This window comes from Typopeltis vanoorti, chromosome 6 (genome assembly GCF_054136105.1).
Source record: "Typopeltis vanoorti isolate ZY-2024b chromosome 6, IOZ_Tvanoo_1.0, whole genome shotgun sequence".
Classification (NCBI taxonomy): Eukaryota; Metazoa; Arthropoda; class Arachnida; order Uropygi; family Thelyphonidae; genus Typopeltis; species Typopeltis vanoorti.
This window is the reverse complement of record NC_143554.1, coordinates 85,286,917-85,308,432: the sequence shown is the minus strand read 5'-3', so window position 1 is coordinate 85,308,432 and position 21,516 is coordinate 85,286,917. Positions and strand designations below refer to the sequence as shown.

The 21,516-nt window shown below is 36.2% G+C and overlaps 1 protein-coding gene across 3 annotated transcripts in view; it reads left to right on the top strand.

The window, feature by feature from the left end:
• The window catches only part of LOC150105655 (serine/threonine-protein kinase 16), a 171,737-nt gene that overhangs the window by 60,185 nt on the left and 90,036 nt on the right, over window positions 1-21,516 (top strand). For all 3 annotated transcript variants that reach the window (XM_090394976.1, XM_090394977.1, XM_090394975.1), the window contains one exon: window positions 9,255-9,397. In XM_090394976.1, the coding sequence (XP_090251102.1) occupies window positions 9,255-9,397 (143 nt within the window). The remainder of the gene's footprint in view (window positions 1-9,254; window positions 9,398-21,516) is intronic.

Genomic DNA, 21,516 nt, shown 5'->3' with positions numbered 1-21,516 from the left:
TCTGAATTAATCCTATAGAAACCCTTTAGCAATTTGAATGTCTCAATCATATCTCCCCTTTTCCGCCTATCAACTAATTTCTGCAACCCATAAATCTTCAACCTGTACTCATATGGTTCATTCCATAGACCTGCTATCATCTTAGTCACTCTCCTCTGGATCCTCTCCACCTCTTCCCCATCAAGAAGGAACCTAGGTGACCAAATCTGGTCACAGTAGTTGAGATGAAGTCTTATCAAGGCTCGGTACAGAGGTACAATAACTTGCTTGTCTCTGTTCATCAAAGTATTTTTCAACAACCAAGTGAGTTGATGAGCTGATTTAGCTACTTTTGCAATGTGCCCCCTAAACTTCATCTCCCTATTCACCAACACTCCCAAGTCCCTGGCCTCATCAATCTCCTGGAGTACAGTTCCACCAATGTGGTATACTGCTGCTAATCTTTTCACCCCAAAATGCATAACCTTACATTTTGGGGTGAAAAGTCACATTAAATTGACATCCATTCTCCTTAGCCCAGAACTCCAATCTATCCAAGTTGTCCTGCAAGATTTTAACATCTTCTGCATTCACTATTGCCCTACCCAACTTTGCATCATCAGCGAACAAATGAACTGTTCCTCTTAGATCCTTCCCTATATCGTTAATGAACAAATTAAACAGCAGTGGTCCAAGAACAGAACCCTGCAGCACACCACTAGTCACAGGTCGTCTTTTGGACACCACTCCTGAATAAACTACTCTTTGATAGATCTCCATCAAACCACCCACCTGTCCATCTCACCAACCCTATATCCATTCCCATATGTTGTAGTTTACGGATTACAATTCCATGTGGTATCCTGTCAAATGCCTTTGCCAGTTCCAGCAGTATCACTGTAAACCCATTATCCTTATCTAGTTCAGCTGTCACCGTGTTATAAAACTTGAGCAAGTTACTGAGGCATGATCTACCCTTCACAAAGCCATGCTGTCCCCCCCCCCCCGTACAGTATCTCATTTTCATCAATCCATTCCTATATTTTTCCCTTGACTACTTTCTCCAAGACCTTGACAACGACTCCTGATATGCTGATCGGTTGGTAATTTGCAACCGTAGTCTTGGATCCTCCTTTATGCAGTGGAACTATTTTCCCCTCTTTCCACACCTTTGGGACTAAACAAGACCCGAGACTCAGATTAAACAACATGGTCAAGGGCACTGATAATTCTTTAGCCACTTCACTCAAGACCCGTGCCGGTATACCATCCAATTCCACAGATGTATTCACATTAAGGTTCTGTAATAGACTAGTCACCTCCATTTCATTCATCATAATTTCTGTATAAACTAATGGTTCCTACATTTTTTTCAATGTCACCACCTGGATGATATACTTTTGAAAAGTGCTCGCTCAGTAACTCCACTGTAAAATTTTAATATTCTTTTGTGTCTATTTCTATTGTCTTGTCCTTTTTCTATGTCACCATTGTAAAATTTAATTTCTCCTTTATTTATCTTACATATTGTTCTCTATAAATCTTAATTACACTTATATTGCACTTGTATCTGTGCCCTTAGTAAAATCCTTCTCTAGTAAGACTTTATTCTCTTAACTTCTGTATTACTCTTGGCCGATCTTTACATATAAGAATGATGTGCTAGTGGTTTGGGGGACAAAGGGAATACTAATGGTCAATGCCAACTCCCTTGTCTCTACACTGGTTCTAATTCCTTTTTCGGATTCAGGGAAAATTTATTTTTCACTGTGCCACCTCGAATCCTAGATTAACAAAGAATGTAGAATCAAGGAACCAGAAACAGTTTAGCTTACAATCTTATATTACTATAGGTTACATTTGCAGTCGTGTAGCCTCACCATAAATTAATCTCCCGCAGTGTTCCGTATTTTATGAGCAAGTGCAACAGAGAAGAAAATCAAGCAAATCATCAGTTAAACTTAAAAAGCAAAGCATTTAATTCAATTGAAACATCTTACACATTATGGTTCTACACAGACTTAAGTAATCCGTTATTTCTAAGGAATAAGTATTAATTAATCAATTCTCTATCATAGTATGCACAACAAAGAACTTCATACATAGTTAACAAATTCTACTTGATAGATCCAACTCATTCTCCAATACTAAGGACATTTGTTAATTGAATTACTAAGATAACTCCACATGCTCTCACACTATTTCATTTACAAAATTCTCAAGATTTCTTTGTCATTAAAAGAAACAATCTCTAGGCTCCACTTGCTCTCGCACTAATTCATTCACAAAGGTCTCATAATTACTCTATCATTAAAAGAAACAATCTCTAGAGTCCTTCCTAAAGTTACAGACATTCTTCTTATTACACATTTACTAAAAAACAACATAGACTGTACGTTACCAACTGCTGGGGAATCATTTGGCCACATCACATATCTCGTCTGGACAATCACTTTCGACTCCAAGTTCATTCTGCTTTTCTTCTGAGGCAGAAGAAAGTCTGCCTCAGAACAATGTCTACCTAATTTAGGCGGCAGAGCTGTACTTATCTCTGCCGCCTAAATTAGGTAGACATTGTTCTCTGGTGAACTGGCTTAACATCGCAATGATATTTCCGTAAGCATCGGTGACTATCTTCTACTGAGCTGATTGCCGACCGGTAAACTTTCGGGAATTTCACAGCATAGTTCCTCAGTCATTGTCTCGCATCTGTGTCGAAAACGGGGAACTAAAAGTTGCCACGAGGTGGTTCCACACACAACAGCATAACTGCAGGAAGGCACGAGATTCCAAGCGAAAAGAGAGCCCAAGCCAAAGAGTAAGAGCCTTTTTTCTGACGCTGCACGACTTTTTAAATTGCACGCCACACGTTAACACTACGTCATCGATTTCTCCTCCCATTTTTTCAGCGTCACTTCACGTCACCCAGTACTGAGCGCCACACACGGAATCCTTAGCGTGATTCTCGGAATGCATGAGTGTGTGTGGGGGGGGGGGGGACTACTTGCTTACGAAAAGGGTGCACCTGTACTCTTTGCTGCAAGTGTTTCTATTCCGGCCACTTTTATTTAATCGGATTATCTCTTTCTCCCAGCAATTTATATTTATAGAAAAAGTGAAGAAACTCAATTCGGCTTTCGGAATGGTTTTGGTACTAGAGAGGCCCTTTTCTGTACCCAAATATTGATACAAAAATGCATAGAAAAACAGAAATCTGTCTTTATGTGTTTCATAGATTTTGAAAAAGCATTCGACAAAGTCAGACACACTAACTTAATAGTTAGTGTGTCTGACTTTGTCGAATGCTTTCCAATTCTGACTGATTCCAATCAGATGGTAGCTGATTGGAATCAGTCAGCTACCGTTCAATTAGACAACATTACTACCAGTGATATTAACATCAAAAGAGGAGTGAGACAAGGATGTGTGCTCTCACCACTCCTGTTCAACATATATGCAGAGGTAATCTTTAAAAAAGCATTGGAAGAATGTCCAGAGGGAATCACAATAAATGGAAAGATTGTTAACAACCTACGATATGCAGATGACACTGTGCTAATTGCAGATAATATTATGGATCTCCAAAAACTCATTGACAGAGTATACATAGAAAGCCAAAGAATGGGAATAAATATAAACATCAACAAGACAAAATACATGATCATCAGCAAACATCCAGCCTCATCAATGAAACTAACACTCAATGGGAAAAATATTGATCAAGTGTCAAGATATAAATATCTTGGTTGCTGGCTTAATGAATGGTGGGATCCAGAAATAGATATAAAGACAAGGATTGAAGTTGCATGGCAGTCCTTCATGAAAATGAGAACACTATTCTGCAATAAAGACCTAAACATGGAAGTCAGATGCTGAATGCTGAAATGCTATATGTGGTCTATTCTGCTCTATGGAGTTGAAACATGGACATTGAAGGCGACAACCATCAAGAAAATCAAAGCCTTTGAGATGTGGCTATACAGAAGAATGCTAAAGATATCATGGACAGAAAAAATTACCAATGAAGATGTCTTAAAATCCATGGCAAAGCTAAACATCTTGTACAAATAATCAAGAAACGAAAAACATCATATCTTGGCCACATCATGAGAAACAGCAAATACCAACTTCTACAAACTATTTTGGTAGGAAGAATTGATGGCAAAGGAACTAGAGGAAGAAAAAGAATATCATGGTTTGACAACATCAAGACGTGGACAGGAAAGAGCAGTGCACAACTTCTCAGATTAGCACAAGAGCGCAGTTTGTTCGCCAAGATGGTCGCTGACCTTCGATAGAAGATAGCACAATAATAAGAAGAAGAATACTTTACATTATAACAAAAATAAAATGAAAGATTCTCAGTTTAGTAATATTTTTGTAATTTACAAGAGTTTAGTATATTCTGATATTTCAATAATTGATTCAAAATGTAACCCCATGTTAAGTCTGAAGGAAACGTAAATTGATCCAACTTTAATTTCATTCAGAATTTAACACCACTATATCGACTGATTCAGTGACCTGCTTACCATCATCATTCCTTAAAATCATTTTGTCGTGTACAGTTTTTTCTTGCTTGCAGCATATTGAAAGAACTGTTTAGAATTCTCTTTAGCTTGCATAGCTAGTTTCCTTTCATAATTCGCTTTTGCTTTTTTTACCACACTCGTTACCCTTCTGGCCTGCACTTTATACTGTTCGTGTGCCTGCAGGTCACCTCTTTCTTTAAATTCCCTCCACAGTTGTTTCCTTTTTTGTAGCTCAAGCTTAATGGTGATATTCATCCATTTAACCTCTACTTGTTTTACTATTCGGACCCTAGGTATACAATCAGCCATAACCTCCTGTAAATGCTCCTTGACCACTTCCCATGCTCTATCAACATCCAGCCCTTGCAGTTGTACATGCCATGGCACAAATCCAAGCAACCTCCTAAGCTTGTCGTACTTGCCAGCACGGTAATTCCGCATATACCCTGTCTTAATCGAAAATTCCACACCTTTATCCACCTCCCAGGTCAAGACCTTACGATCACTCTCATGAATAGGTGGCAACATGGTCATATTCATTACAATCAAATTCTCAGATGCTATTACCAGGTCAAGCACTCTCACACCCCTAGTATTTTCAGTTACATGCTGTCTCAGATAGTTATCCCTTAATAATTGAATAAAATTCATTTCCTCCCTCACATGTGTCCTCTCCTCCTTCCAATCAATGTTACCATAGTTGAAATCCCCCATAATAATTACCCTCCTTCCACTCATTTCATCAATTTGTTTATGCATACTATCTCCACCATCTATTCCATCACCTAGTCTATAGCAGCACCCAACTGTATATTTTATTCTGCCAGTCTCAATCTCACACCAAAGAGCCTCAAATGAGCTCTTTTTACTGTCCTGCAATACAACTTCAATTCTCCTTGGCTGCAGTTCAGCAGCTATCATCAATAACACCCCTCCCTCCATTTTATTCTCTCTGTCCCTCCTAAACACACTATAACCTACATATTCTATCCCACTAACTATATCATCTTCCGTCAGCCATGTTTCACTAATGCCAATAACCTGTGGCCTGGAAGAGCCAATCAAGGCCAAAAATTCTTCCTTCTTGTTCCTAATACTCCTGGCATTAGTATACATGAAATGCAGTGATACCTTTGTCCCACCCCTATTTTGATGCGTTATTCTAACTATCCCATTCCGATTTTTTGTCCTTAGTACTGGCTTGGGTACATTATATACATTCTTACACTCAACTGTCTCACCGATGTCCACATCTCCCCCCCCCCTCCTAGTTTCCCTGGTTCTGCACATCCATTTTAACTTCATTCAACACTTTTTCCAGTCTCTGCACACCAAATCTATTCAAATGCAGGCCATCCATCTTGTATAAATCCTTTCGCCAATGCAATGCAATTTCGTAATGCAATGCTTCTGTTTTCTGGTACAAAAGTTCTCATTTCTAGTATCTGTGTGGCATCAGAAAACAAGGCAGTGGCAAACTGCTTTGTTTTCTGATGGGTTTTAGCACCATTTTTAAGACTATCTAAAATTAACAATATATCTACAATCATAGTGTATGCACTAAAATATGCTAAATACAATAAATCCACTAAAAACTACAATAATAATATAACCAAAATACTCCATTTAATCTAAGAAATCTCAATAAATTGAAAAAAAAAATCGCCAATCTTATAGAAAACTTTGTAATAACGCCCACACTCAAAATAGCCTCGAACCGAACTATATATGGATGAGTATCTTCAAATTCTACTTTTGTTTGACCTGAATATTAAGTCTTGTAAATTATATGAAAAGAATTTTTGTTGTTAAAGCAAAGTTAGGAAGAAAGGAGAAAGTGAGCTAAGTGTGAATTAAAATTTTAATATGAATAAGAATGGACATAAATAGAAGAAGTGGCAAGTCTCCCCACTGAGTTGGGGGGCCTGCCACCCAAGTCTTTGTGGTAATATGCATAATAGTGGATCAGAAGAAGCACAACTGGAGGAATTTTTCTAGTTTTTTTTTTTTTTTTTTTTTTTTTTTTTTTTTTTTGGGTGTGGTGAGGGTGGTACTGGTTTGTTTCTTAATTTTTCTTTGGTTCATTGTAAGTGGGATTTATTCTCCTGGAAGAAACTCAGGTTTTTAACCTCACAACTGAGAAAAATCAACCATTGGATTTTAGTTAGGATTAAAATCATTATGGCAATTAAATCCCGTATTCTTGTGTCATTTTTTTCCTGTCTAAAGCAGCTAAAGATTACACATTAATCTTCTGAACAACAAAGGTGGAGTATAGCAGCCAACCAGTTTTCAAAAAAAAAAGTTTCTTTGGAAAATGAAAAAACACAGGATTTATTTATTTGTAATATATCAGAAAGTGGAGACTGCATGAAGAATGTAGACTGTGTAGAATGCATCGATGGTGAATGAATTTAAGGCATCATTACTGTAATAATAATAGACAAGAAGTAATGGTAAAAAGTCATTGTCTGTGTAGTTTTTTTTTTTTTTTTAATTCCTAGAAATTTTTTGTGCATCATTAAATAAAAAAAGATAATTTAGTCAAATTAAGTGAATTTTTGATAATCTCTAATCTCTTTTAAGTAAGAATAATACATTGAATAAGTACATGTAAGCTGTTTGATTCTAAGTTGATGTAACCCTTAACAAATCTGGTCATGAGAAAAGCATACTTTTTGTTGAACTAATTTGTAAACTAGCCAACTGGTAGAAACAACATATTATTTGAAGGTTCTGAATACTCCTTAGTATCCTCAAATGATGTTAGGAAGAAAGATTTTTCACTTTTATCATCTCAGTACAGGTTGTATTAGTTTCAGTCATTCAGCAGGGTTCTTTGTTATTTGACAGATAAATTTCTCATAGCAACATGCTTATGAGCTACATGTATGTAGCTCAGCATGTTGCTCTGAGATATGTATTCATATCTCATATCTATTCATATATATATACATATATATATATATGTTACCAGCAAAGTGTGAAAAGCAGGCATTCTATAAAATGCCTAGGCATTCTATGCAATGCCTAGGCGTTTTTTGGCAAAGTATGAAATATCTGTTTTTTTAATATTTTACATACTTTCCCTAAGTATTGTATAGAATGACAAATACTATTTCGGATATGTTTTCATTTTGAAGTTTTAAATTTTTCCGCCATGGGAGGTTAGTTTAGGTTAGGGTAGGGTAGGTGCTGGTGGTTGTTATGAGTGTGACAGATGATGGTTTTTACCGACATGGAACTGATTAGATTAGGTTTTGAAGTTTTAAATTTTGCTGCCATAGGAAGGTTAGGTTAGGTTAGGTGCAGGTGGTTGTTGTGAATGTGATACATGATGGGTTTTACCGACTTGGAACTGCTGAAGGAATTTTAAACCAACTTTATGCAAGGTCACAATTCACTTTATGTCTCAAGGACTTAATGAGAATTGGAGACGTTTTGGAATGGCATTTTGAATTGCACTTAACTGCCTTTTTCATACAAAAGATCTTCAAATTTTGTCACTTGGTCTTGCAAGTACACCTAACGAATCCTTTTTTGTCCGCTACTCGTGGACTGAGCAGAAGCGGATGACCGGAGAGCTATTTCGTGGTAAGGAACGTCTCCAACTCTCAGTAAGTCCTTGAGACATAAAGTGAATTGTGATCTGGCATAGAGTTGGTTTAAAATTCTTTCAGCAGTTCCAAGTTGGTAAAACCCATCGTCTGTCACATTCACAACAACCGCCTGCACCTAACCTAACCTAACCTGTCGTAACCTAACCTTCCAATGGCGGCTAAATTTAAAACTTCAAAACCTTATCTAATAAGTTCCAAGTCGGTCAAAACCATCGTCTGTCACACTCCTAACAACCGCCACCACCTACCCTAACCTAACCTAACCTAACCATCCCATGGCAGCAAATTTTAAAACTTCAAAACCTAACCTAACCTAACCTCCAATGGCGGCAAAATTTAAAACTTCAAAATGAAACTATATCCGAAATAGCATTTGTCATTCTATACAATACCTAGGGAAAGTATGCAAAATATTAAAAAAACAGACATTTCATACTTTGCCAAAAAACGCCAAGGCATTGTATAGGATGCCTAGGCATTCTATAGAATGCCTGCTTTTCACACTTTGCCGGTAACATATATATATATATTTCATATATATATATATGTGTGTGTGTATATGAATTTTCTCATAGCAACATGCTTATGAGCTACATGTATGTAGCTCATAAGCATGTTGCTATGAGAAAATTTTATTGCTTCACTTGAATGTTTTAAGAGCAGCTTTCAAAATATTCTACCAAATGCAACTTTCCCCAGAATGGTTCTTCAACCATAAAAAAAAGGTTACTGACCTTATTCTGGGATTACATAAGTTTTCTACTGGTTTAAAATATTGATTTTCCTGGAGCATTAGTTTGGGATAGGTACAGTAACATATTGATTTTCTCTTCTAGAGGGTGCAGCCAACTGAAAGTATTTTTCAGTATACTGTTTTAAATTGTTTTTAAACAGGATTTTGATTCAGTATTTATACAACTTAAAAAAAAAAAACACATCTCATTAGTATCTGGTGCTCACAGGTGAATTGTGTAACAAAATAAAGTATAGAGTCTGTTCGACAAGTTATCTATGTTGGTATCACAAAAGGATGTCTATAGTTAAGTGTTAAAAATCTTTAAGTTTTGAATTAATATAGGAATTAAATAATTAAACAAAAATATATACATTGAATATATTTTAGAGAGGAACCCTGCAAGATGAGCTGACTGTAAGATCTAAATCCAAAGATTATATGTCAGAGGAGAGGATATTAAAGATATTTCTCCAAATGTGCCAAGGAATACAAATTATGCACAGAGCACAGCCTTATCCACTTGCACATAGGTAATATACAAAATAAGATCTTATATTTATAATGATTTGTCTGCAGTAGAGTCATAATTAACTGTCATTCCATTTGAATCAGTGTCAAGTATATTGCAGTATTTTTTGCACCATCACAGAGAATCTCAGAGAATGAGGTTCTACAAACAATAAACTCAACTATTTCATTTAAAAATTTAATTTTAACTTTTTTTTTTGTTTATGATGATATATTTTATATGTACATATTCCTTTTCAGTACACTGTCTAATACAATACAATACTGGATTGTATATATTTTAGCAATTTATTTTTCTTTTGTTTTCTGTATTTACTGAGTTTTTGTTATTTGTTCTCTCGGTAATATTTAGATCAGTTAATCAAGCATCTACTGTATTTCATCATTATTATTATATACGGTATATAGAAAGTCTATACATTCGGTGGCCAAAATATTAGACACATTTTTCTGTTAAATGAAATCCATGAGTGGCACGTAACTAATGGCTTAATGCCATGTGACAGGTAATGGTTATAAATAGGCGGTAGACTGCTTTTTAAATATCATCCCAACATATGAAAAGTTGAAAAATATATTGCCCAATGTTGTCATGTGTGGGCAAGTGTAAAGGAAAAAGAAAGATAATGTTTGTTTTGAATAGCTTGAAGTTATTTGTGAATAAAACATTGTGAGGGAAGCTGTTCCAAAAACATAGGTAGGTGAAATGAAAGGGGAGAAAAAGTTGGTATGGTAGGTTTGAAGCTGAACTGTATATGAATGTTGACCAGCAGATACATGTGTTTTTACATGCGTAAAAAGAAATGGAGGAACGATGATGGCAAATAAGTGGGACAGTGATTATGAAAATACTTATATAAAATGCATAAGTTCATAAATAGTATTTCTGAGAGAGAGAGAGAGAGAGAAATATCTGTTAATCTGACAGTTCTCTTCTGGATAGCATCAAGCAGTTTTTTGGTAGATTTTTGATGCACCATCCCAAATGTGAGAACAGTATTCTAAGTTCAGATGAATTTGTGATTTAAAAAGTATTAGGAGTTGTGCAGGTGAGAAGTGGCCCTGAAAAAGAAGAAGACACCAAGGTTTTTTTAGGCTTAGAAGGTGACAGATGTGATGTCCAGATAGGCTAATGGTGTATGTTACCCAGAGAAGAGAAATCTGACTTTCTGGAGGTCTGAATATTATCAAAGGTGTAATAGAGAGGTGAAGCAATATCTTATGAGAGATATCACGTGATTGTGTTTTGGTACCACTGAAGTTCACTAGGTTGTCTTTACTATACTGGAGAACAGCAAGAATATCCGTTTTTAAGGGATTAGTTCTGAACATCTTGAGTCTTAGAACGTTTGAGCATTACAAGGTTTTTCAAAGTAAGAAAAGGAGCAGAGTGTATCTCATCAGCAAATTCTCTCAGAGCAATAAATCCTATCCATAGCAAAACTATGGATAGGATTTGAGGTTAGTGATCTCACATTTAAGCACAGGAAGAAGAGTATAGGAAAAATGCAGAGTTGGATGCCTGAGGTATTCTGGCATCAGCGGAGAAATCTAACCAGAGGAAACTATTCACCATGATATGTAGGGAATAATCAAAGGAGAAGAAATTGACAACTCAGTTCCAGAAGACAGATTGTAAGATGATAGCTTGTTAAATAGGTCTCTATACCAGACCTGATAAAATTCCCTGGAAATATCGAGAAACCATACAAATTTCTCCAGGATAGCATAGTGAAGTCAGCATTGAATTTTGATTTTGATTCTGAATATTATAATAAGAGTAGTCAGTGACTCACTGCAGTAATTGTCTTAAGAGTCACTGTGACTTTTGCTATACATTTTTTTTTGTTGCTAACACCACCTTGTTTCAACATAAAGATGTGTACAAATTCATATGGAGAGAAGACATAAGAAAAAAAAAAGTCACATTTGACTGTGTTTATGTTGTTAGTGATATCTTCACACTGGTTCAGGATACAAGAGTATATTAGGTGATTTGAAATAGGGAGTAATCATTATTTAGTTTCAAACTGGATAAAAATAAATTTCATATTGAATAGAAGAAAGAAAGTTTTAAAAAGAATTAAAGTCAAGCAGCTTTAAATGATGAAAAAGTTCGGGGGAAAAAAAAAAGAACCAAACCTTGGAGTCTCACTGAATGTTTTGAAGAAAATATTGATTCAGCTAGGGAGACATCTGGTGAAGTTCTTTTCAAAAATAGAAAAATACAGAGTTCATGGCAGATACAAGATGTTAAAGAGACAGTCCTAGAAATATCAGAAGTTCCTAGCAAGAGTTGACAGGTGCTCTGAGAGAATATAAATAAAAATGTAAGCGAGCTAAACTATATGTAAAAATAGTTAAACAAATGTCATCAGAAGACTTTAGTAAGAATGTAGAAGATAGATATCACAAAGGTGGCAGAACATAATGGAGGTTATTGAAGATGCTTAGATATGGAGTAAAGAGAGTGTAAAGGGAATTAGAGAAAATAAAGGCAATATAAGAACAATATAAATATTCTGGATGTCTGAAGTTAATTACTTGGAAAGATTATTAATTGATGTAAGCACTGACAAAACTGTGGTATATTGATTTTCCTGGAGTTACAGTTTGGGATAGGTACAGTAAACTATTGATTTTCTCTTCCAGATGGTGTTATCTATGTTGTCTATGTTGGTATCACAAAAGGATGTCTATAGTTAAGTGTTAAAAATCCCGATGGTAGGAAATATTCAAGAGGAATGCAGTCAGGAGTGTATATCATTTCTTGAGGTTGAAAAGGCTGACAGAAACCTGAAATGTGGAAGGCTGTAATGTAAACTGAGTGATCAAATCCAAAACAAACTTTGTTAGTGGCAAGTGCTCTAAGCTTTCCTTCTGCTCCTCAGATGCTATGTGAACTTTCTGGTCCCTCGCCAATACTGTTGGGCAAAATTTCTATTCTATTATGTTTCCACCTCTCTCTCTCTCTTTCATTCTGATTTGAGTGAGGTAACATCAACATCTCTCTCTCTCTCTCTTATTCTGATAGAAGAGGAATAACATCTCTCCCTCTTATACCGATGGAAGAGGAATAATATCTCCAATGATAAGGCAGACCTCTTATCATCAGTCTTTTCCTTCAACTCTTGTTTAGAAGGAAAATTCTTGTTCAAGGAAAATCTGTTTTTACCATTTCACAAACTAACCACAGCAGGTCCCTCTGATCTGCCAGAAAGACATCAGAAAAATACTTAGTAGCCTTCATACTAATGTCTCCTGGTTTAGGTGGTATCGTTTCAGATGTTCTAAAAACTTTTTTGCACTAGAATTAACACCCATCCTCTTTTGCCTATATAAGCTGTTATAATCATCTGACGTCTCCCCAACAGCATGGAAGCAAGCCTTTATGCAGCCTGTCCATTTAAAAAAAACAGTAAAATGAAAAACAAGGCTGATGAAAGGCAGCCATCAGACTATCATCCCATTGGCCTCACCTCAGCCTCTCTTTTCTTTGAACTACATCTTATGGTGTACTGACAGAGAGGAAATCCACATGCCAATTTCCTCTTTGGTTGTTCATTCTTTTGCTTCCTCTCATCAGATTTATTTATCATTGCTATAATAGCCCAGTATTCTGTACTCTTGCCCATGTCTTCCTTCCTATGTATCATTCCCTTTACCTCTCTCATTGGTCATGTCCATAGTTTTGCTGATGATAGTGCTTTCATTCCTCTTTATTTGGTTATCACAAGGTAACAAAATGATTCAAGCTTCAAGATTTTCCATAATTAATGTCTAAAACATTGGTAATCTAGTGAATTTTAGTGCTGTCACAATACAGTCCAGTCTTATTAATGAAAGACAGATCCTACTTCATTCCCTCTTACTTGTGGTAATGTTCCGATTTTTAGTTAAAAATTGTTTCTTCTTGAACTGAATTTCACATATAGTTTATCCTGGTATAAATATATTACATCCATAAAACAGGAGATTGGGTATCACTGATGATTTCAGAAAACTTGTATCCCATCCACATCATCATCAAATTCTTGACATTTACCCTGAAGGGAGCATACAGGATATGATAGTACTACATGAAAAATTTACATCATTACTAACTTCCTATCTACACTTTTCCTCCAAATCAATTTGTTACCTGTCAATATTCCAACATTATCAGATCTTATATTTCTGTCTTCTAAGGTACCTTTTACTATATTAATCCACCTATACCTTGGTCTTCCTCTGGGTATTTTTCCTGCCAACCTGGAAGAGAACACTTGTTTTACTAATCTTTCCTCTCCCATGCTGTTTAAGTGACCATACCACCTGAGATTAGCTCTGCTAATGCATTCCTGAATGTTGACCATGTCAAGTTCTTTTCTAATACCCTCATTTTTAATATGATATTGCCATTAATTCCATTTGTTCATGCCCCTAATCTTTCTCAGGACTCTCATATCTGCAGTCTCTAGTCTTTGGTCGAGTGTTTTATTTCTAACCCAGCTCTCAGATCCATAAGTTAAAACTAGTTTGAACACTGTCTTGTATACAGCTAATTTAGTTGAAAGTTTATTTTTCACTTGGTTAGACTGTAATAAATTTAGTTTAATCCTATATCCAAGTGTGAGCAAACAAAGTTTGTGCCTGAAAATATCTTCAGGACTGGGGTAAGGTAGTACCTTACCCCAGTCGTGAAGATATTTTCAGGCACAAACTTTGTTTGCTCACACTTGGATAAAGGATTAAACTAAATTTATTATAGCTAATTTAGTGTTTTGACTAACTTCTCTCTTAATCCATATAAATTTATTCATTTAACTTCCTACCATACCAGCTTTGTTGATCCTGTTGTCTATTTCCATATTTAATTTACCATCTTCACTAAAAATCGTGTTTAAGTAACTGAAATGTTTTCTTGTTCTCTAGGTTCTCCATTCACAATGCAGTTGATATTTTCAATGTTTCTGCCTATTTTCATTGTCTTTGTCTTGTTATTGCTGACCTTCATACCATATTTATTACAACAGTTATTCAATTTAGTCAGGGAATCTTGCAGACTTGTAGTGGTTTTATTTAGAAGTATAACATCATCTGCATAAAGCAAAGAACTGACATTAACATCTCCAATTTTGATATTAGATTTAATATTACTTTCCTTCATAATGTGATTCCTATAAATAATGAATAACAGAGTGGATAATGTACATCCTTGTCTAACACCAGATTTAGCATTAAACCATCTTCCTGTACTTCCTTCAGTTGTAACTGCTGACTTACAACTCAAAGACTTTGATATAATGCCCCACTGACAACATACAACTGTGGTGTTTTGACTAACTTCTCTCTCTCTCTCTCTCTTGGCACCTTGTCATATGCTTTTTTCAGATCTACAAAACTTAAATACAGATCTTTGTTATGTTCTCATGATTTCTCAACTATTTGTCGTAAAGTGAAAATCTGATCCTGACAGCCTCTATTTGGCCAGAATCCAGCTCATTCTTCACCAAGCTTCTCTTCCACAATCATTCTCAACCGTTTCTCAAGTATACTGGCATAAATCATACCAGGAACACTCAGTAGAGAAATACCTCTGTAATTCTCACATTCAGTTTTATTTTATATATGGGTACTATGAGAGCTCTCCAATCATCTGGAATTAGTCCCTCTGTACTATGCAGTGCAGTGCAGCCACTGTAAGACTTTTATACTTCCATACTTGAGCATTTCTGGTCGAATATCATCTACTCCAGCTGCCTTTTCACATTTCAAGCCTTTGATATCTCTTTCTACTTCAAGCATGGTTATGTATTCCTGATTGCATATCTGGTCAGTGTTTTTTTACCACTGTGCTGTCATTGATTGTTTCATTTGGCAATTTTTCAAAGTAATTACTCCATACATCAAGGATATCTTTTTCTCCAGTTTTCATGCCACCTTTATCATTTCTAATTCCTTTTACAGCACTGTTGCCTTCATTTCTGAGCTTTTTCAATAACCTTTAGAATATCTTGCCACCAGGGCGAACAGTGAAAAGTCAGCTACTGGAACAAATCTAAAAACAAACCCCAACTCAACATCACCAGAGTTAAAGATCGGTACTATCAACGTAAGAAGCCTGAATGGCAAAGAAATGGAGCTAGCTGAGGAATTAGATAAGTACCAGATCGACATAATAGGGGTGACTGAAACAAAAAAGACCAAAACTGGTGAGATCTTTCTGAGCAATAAATACAAAATGTTATATTCAGGCAATGACAATCTAGGAAAAGAAGGAGTAGCCATAGTAATCAACACAAAATACGAGGCTAATCTTCTTGAATGGCAGTCAGTCTCAAGTAGAGTAATGTGGACAAATATGAGAATGGGGAATTGGACAATGAGACTTATTTGTGCCTATGGTCTCACAGACAGTTCTACTAAGGTAGAAGTGGAGCAATTTTTTGATGCTTTAGAAAAAAGCAACTGACACAATGAAAAATGAAAAGTTGGTCCTTGTTGGGGATCTAAATAGCAGAGTAGGAAATGATTGTGAGCCATACAAAAATATTTTGGGAAAATTTGGAGAAAAGAGCAAAGCTAATAATAATGGCAAATATCTGTTGGATTTCTGCTCAGGACATGGACTGGTTATTACTAACACCATGTTCCAACATAAAAATGTGCACAAATTCACATGGAGATAAGAGGCTAGGAATAAGAAAGGTCTCATTGACTATGTTATTGTTGATAGTGATGTTTTCTCCCTGGTGCAGAACACCAGAGTGTACAGAGGATTTGAAATTGGAAGTGATCACTATTTAGTCTTGAGCAGGATAAAATTGAATTTCATATCGAAAAGAATAACATGTAAGAAAGTTTTAAAGCGAATAAAAGTTGAGCAGCTCTCAGATGTAAACTGTAGACTAAAATACACAAAGATTATTGAAGAAAAAATGAAAGAGTTTGAGAACAGGAATCAAACCTTGGAGATTCAGTGGCAAACTCTGAAGAAAACATTGATTAATTCTGCCAGAGAGGCATGTGGTGAGGTTGTCTGTAAGGATAAAAAAAATCAGAACTCCCTGGTGGACACAGGAAGTTAAAGAAGCAGTGAAGGAAAAGAAAAAAGCATATCAAAAGTTCCTGTCAAATAAGTCCACTTGTGCTCTTAGAGAATATAGAGACAAATGCAAGAATGCTAAACACTGTGTAAAACTAGCTAAACAAAAGTCATGGGAGGACTTTGGCAAGAATATAGAAAATAAATATCAAGAAGGTGGCAAAATATTCTGGAGGTTGTTGAAGAAGTTTAGGAATGGAGGAAAGAGTGCTGTAAAAGTAGTTAGAGATGATAAAGGTGACATGAAAATGGAAGAAAAGGATATCCTTGAAGTATGGAGTAATTACTTTGAAAAACTGCTAAATGAAACAAGCAGTGATGACAGCATAGTGGTAAAAAACACTGACCAGGCATGCAGTCAGGAATACATATCCATACATGAAATAGAAAAAGCCATCGAAGGCTTGAAATGTGGAAAGGCAGCAGGAGTAGATGATATTCGACCAGAAATGCTGAAGTATGGTGGTGTGAGAGTCTTACAGTGGCTGCACTGCATAGTTCAGAAGGTCTGGGCAGAGGGACGAATTCCCGATGATTGGAGTAGAGCTCTCATAATACCCATATATAAAAAGGGAAATAAAACTACATGTGATAATTACAGAGGTATTTCCCTACTGGGTGTTCCCGGCAAGATCTATGCAAGTATACTTGAGAAACAGTTGAGAAGAATTGTGGAAGAAAAGCTTGGTGAAGAACAAGCTGGATTCAGGCGAAATAGAGGCTGTCAGGATCAGATCTTCACTTTACGACAAATAGTCGAGAAAGCATGGGAATATAACAAAGATCTGTATTTAAGTTTTGTCCATTTGGAAAAGGCATATGACAAGGTGCCAAGAGAGAAGCTATTCAATACACTGCAGTTATATGGTGTCAATGGGGCATTATATCAAGCAATACTTAGTCTTTATTTGAGTTGTAAGTCAGCAGTTAGAATTGAAGGAAGTACAGGTAGATGGTTTAATGTTAAATCTGGTGTGAGACAAGGATGTACATTATCCCCTCTGTTATTCATTATCTATATGGATCACATTATGAAGGAAAGTGGTATTAAACATGATATCAAAATTGGAGATGTTAATGTCAGCTCTTTGCTTTATGCAGATGATGTTATACTTCTAAATAAATCCGCTATAAGTCTGCAAGATTCTCTGACTAAATTGAATAGCTGTTGTAATACATATGGTATGAAGGTCAGCAATAAAAAGACAAAGACAATGAAAATAGGCAGAATCATTGAAAATGTCAACTGTGTTGTGAATAGAGAACCTGTGGAACAAGTAAAACGTTTCAGCTATTTAGGCACGATTTTTACTGAAGATGGTAAATTAAATATAGAAATAGACAACAGAATCAGCAAAGCTGGTATGGTGGGAAGTCAATTGAATAAATTCATATGGAATAAGAGAGAAATTAGTATACAAGACAGTGTTCAAACCAGTTGTAACTTATGGATCTGAGAGCTGGGTCAGAAGTAAAACACTTGACCAAAGACTAGAGACCACAGATATGAGAGTCCTGAGAAAGATTATAGGCTTGAACAGATGGCATCAATGGCAATATCATATTAAAAATGAGGATATTAGGAAAGAACTTGACATTGTCAGCATCCAGGAATGCATTAGCAGATTAGCTCTGCTAATGCATCCATTTTTTAGGTGGTATGGTCACTTAAACAGAATGGGCGAGGAAAGATTAGCAAAACAAGTGTTCTCTGCTAGGTCGGCAGGAAAACGACCCAGAGGAAGACCAAGATATAGGTGGATTGATACGGTACAAAGTGCCTTAGAAGATAGAAATATAAGATCTGATAATGTTGGAGTCTTGACAAGTAACAGACTGATTTGGAGGAAAATTGTAGATAGGAAATTAATGATGTTTTTTTTTTTTTTTTTTTTTTTTCATGTAGTACTATCATATCCTGTACACCCCTTGAGGGTACATAGCAGGAATTTGATGATGATGATAATTCTTGATATTTATTTTCTGTGTTCTTACCAAGGTCTTCCATTACTTTTGTTTAGTTAGTTTTGCACAGTGTTTAGCTTTCTTACATTTATCTCTGTATTCTCTAAGAGCACAAGCTGACTTATTTGCCAGGAACTTTTGATATGCTTTCTTCTTTTCCTTCACTGCCTTTTTAACTTCTTGTGTCCACCATGGAGTTCTGATTTTTTCTATCCTTGCAGACAACCTCACCACATGCCTCTCTGGCTGAAACAATCAATGTTTTCTTCAGAGCTTGCCACTGACTCTCCAAAGGTTGATTCCTGTTCTCAAACTCTTTCATTTTTTCTTGAATAATGTTTGTATATTTCAGTCTACAGGTCATATCTGAGAGCTGCTCGACTTTTATTCGTTTTAAAACTTTCTTAAATGTTCTTGTTTTCAATATGAAATTAAATTTTATTCTGCTCAAGACTAAATGGTGATCACTTCCACTTTCAAATCCTCTGTACACTCTAGTGTCCTGATCCATTGGGAAAACATCACTATCAACTATAACATAGTTAATGAGACTTTTTTTTTTATTTCTTACATCTTCTCTCCATGTGAATTTGCACATTTTTATGTTGGAACATGGTGTTAGTAATAACCAGTCCATGTCCTGGGCTGAAATCCAACAAGTATTTGCCATTATTATTAGCTTCACTCATTTCTCCAAATTTTCCCAAAATATTTTTGTGTCTGACAATCATTTCCTACTCTGCTATTTAGATCCTCAACAAGGACCAACTTTTCATTTTTCATTGTCAGTTGCTTTCTCTAAATCCTGAAAAAATTCCTCCACTTCTACCTTAAGAGAACCTTCTGTGGGACCATAGGCACAAATAAGTCTCATTGTCCAGTTCCCCATTCTGATATTTGCCCACATCACTCAACTTGAAATTGCCTGCCATTCAAGAAGATTAGACTCATATTTAGTGTTGAATACTATGGTTGATTGTCATTGTCTGAGTATAACATTTCGTATTTATTGCTCAGAAAGATCTCACCAGTTTTTGCCCTTTTTTGTTTCATTCACCCCTATTATATCAATCTGGTACTTATCTAATTCCTCAGCTAGCTCCATTTCTTTGCCATTCAGGCTTCTTATGTTGATAATCCACTCCACATGGAACTTAAAAAGCAGTTATAACAATGGCTTTGAGGCCATTTGGAATGAGGTTGTGGTAAGCACAAAGTTTAGATATTTAGTGTTACAGGCTAAGAAATGTAGAAGGAAAATACTGAAATGGTAAGGCAGATGAGTGACAGAAGGATGATTATAATGGGTGACCTTATGGTAATTATTGTCGATAAGCTTATACGTTGTTTATGCATAGCTTTTAATTTTTCAGAAAATGACCACATATACTAGAATATTAATTATAAAAAACTAATTAATATTTTCCTTTATTTTGACAGTGTTACATTGCCATCATCAGGGATCACAAAAAAACAATCATATGTACATGCAGGCACTAACACTGAGCAGACAAGGTTAAATAAAGGCAACAGAAGTCAGGCCTAGAGTCCTAAATAGTGCCTCTAGTATGCTAAATTGGGTTGTCTTAGCCATTGGGCTGACTTTTGTAATTATAAGTATGCTTCCCAGATTTGGGGCAGTCTTATACGCCCAAATTTGTTGAGGTTTGGAAAGTTTTTAAAGTTGAGGCACATTCGACGAATAGTCTTTCATACTTGTATTTGCTGTTGTGTACTTCCAGTGTATCTTGTAGTGGGTGTCCAAAGTATGGTCAGCAAGTCCTGAGTGGCTGTATTGGTGGAACCAGATGTGGTTCTTGTGTTGGATACCGTGATATTGGCTGTCCTGCCCTGTTTGGCCATATTAGGACAGTTTGCAACTGCAGGGGACCTGGTATACTTTTGGTAGGTCTAGGGGATGTGGCTGGTCTTTTGTGAAGCAGATAAGAGATGCCAATTTCTTATGTGGTCTGTGAATGTGCACAAATTCACATGGAAATGTGAATTTGTGCACATTTTTATGTTGGAACATGGTGTTAGTAATAACCAGTCCATGTCCTGAGCAAAAATCCAACAGATATTTGCCATTATTATTAGCTTTGCTCCTTTCTCCAAATTCTCCCAAAATATTTGTGTATGTGACATCTTGATAATAATAATTATACTGTGTGATATATGGAAATTCGATGATTAGGAATATAATTCTAGATGAATGATGAGTAACAAGTATGTCTTGCAGAAGTTAAGATGTGTGGCGACTGAGACCATGAAAATACAGGAAGAGGGCGCAAAAGCAATAACCATGACTTGAAAGGAAACATGCAGGTTATGAAAAAAGATATGAAAGTTACTGAATGTAAAAAAGAGGAGTCAGAAAGCTAAGATTGTTTTGGCACAATATGACAAGAGTGAATTGAAAAAAGTCAATTGCTAAAAGTTGTCATTAACCTGTTGTAGAAAAGACTTAAGAGAACAGCCTTTAGTGTTCTTAGCCTTGGTCACAACTTTGCAGAAGTGCCTCAGCAAGTTCAGAGTTTAGAAATCATGTGACATATAGAGTATGGTGTGTGTGCAACTTACCTCCTAATGTTGATAACAACATCAGACTCACTATTATCTTATTGCAAATGTCAATGCCAAAAAGAAATCACTCCAATAGCCAATTCCATGCACTACATAAACTCTGCAAAGGCAACAACATAATTATTACTTCTTCTTCTTATTCCCGCTTCCTATGCAGGGTCCGCGTGTTACTTAGATGCGACTTCTTGTTAGTACTACTCCCAACCGACCCGTCGCCTGGTCTGCCGCTGGGGGGGGGGGATATATTTTTGACTGTAGAGGTGTATGTTCACGGGGCCGGTTTGCCTGTTTGCGGGATGAAAAACGCCAGATAAACTGGCGGAAAAAACCCTACTGACCGCACCCAAGACCGGCTAACTTGGCTATGCCTGAGGAAGATCCTCAAATTCCTCACGTCTACAACGGGAATCGAACTTGGGACACTCCTTCCCCAGTCATATGGTTGCGAAGCGCAAAGCCACTAGGCTACCCGCCCGGTAACATAAT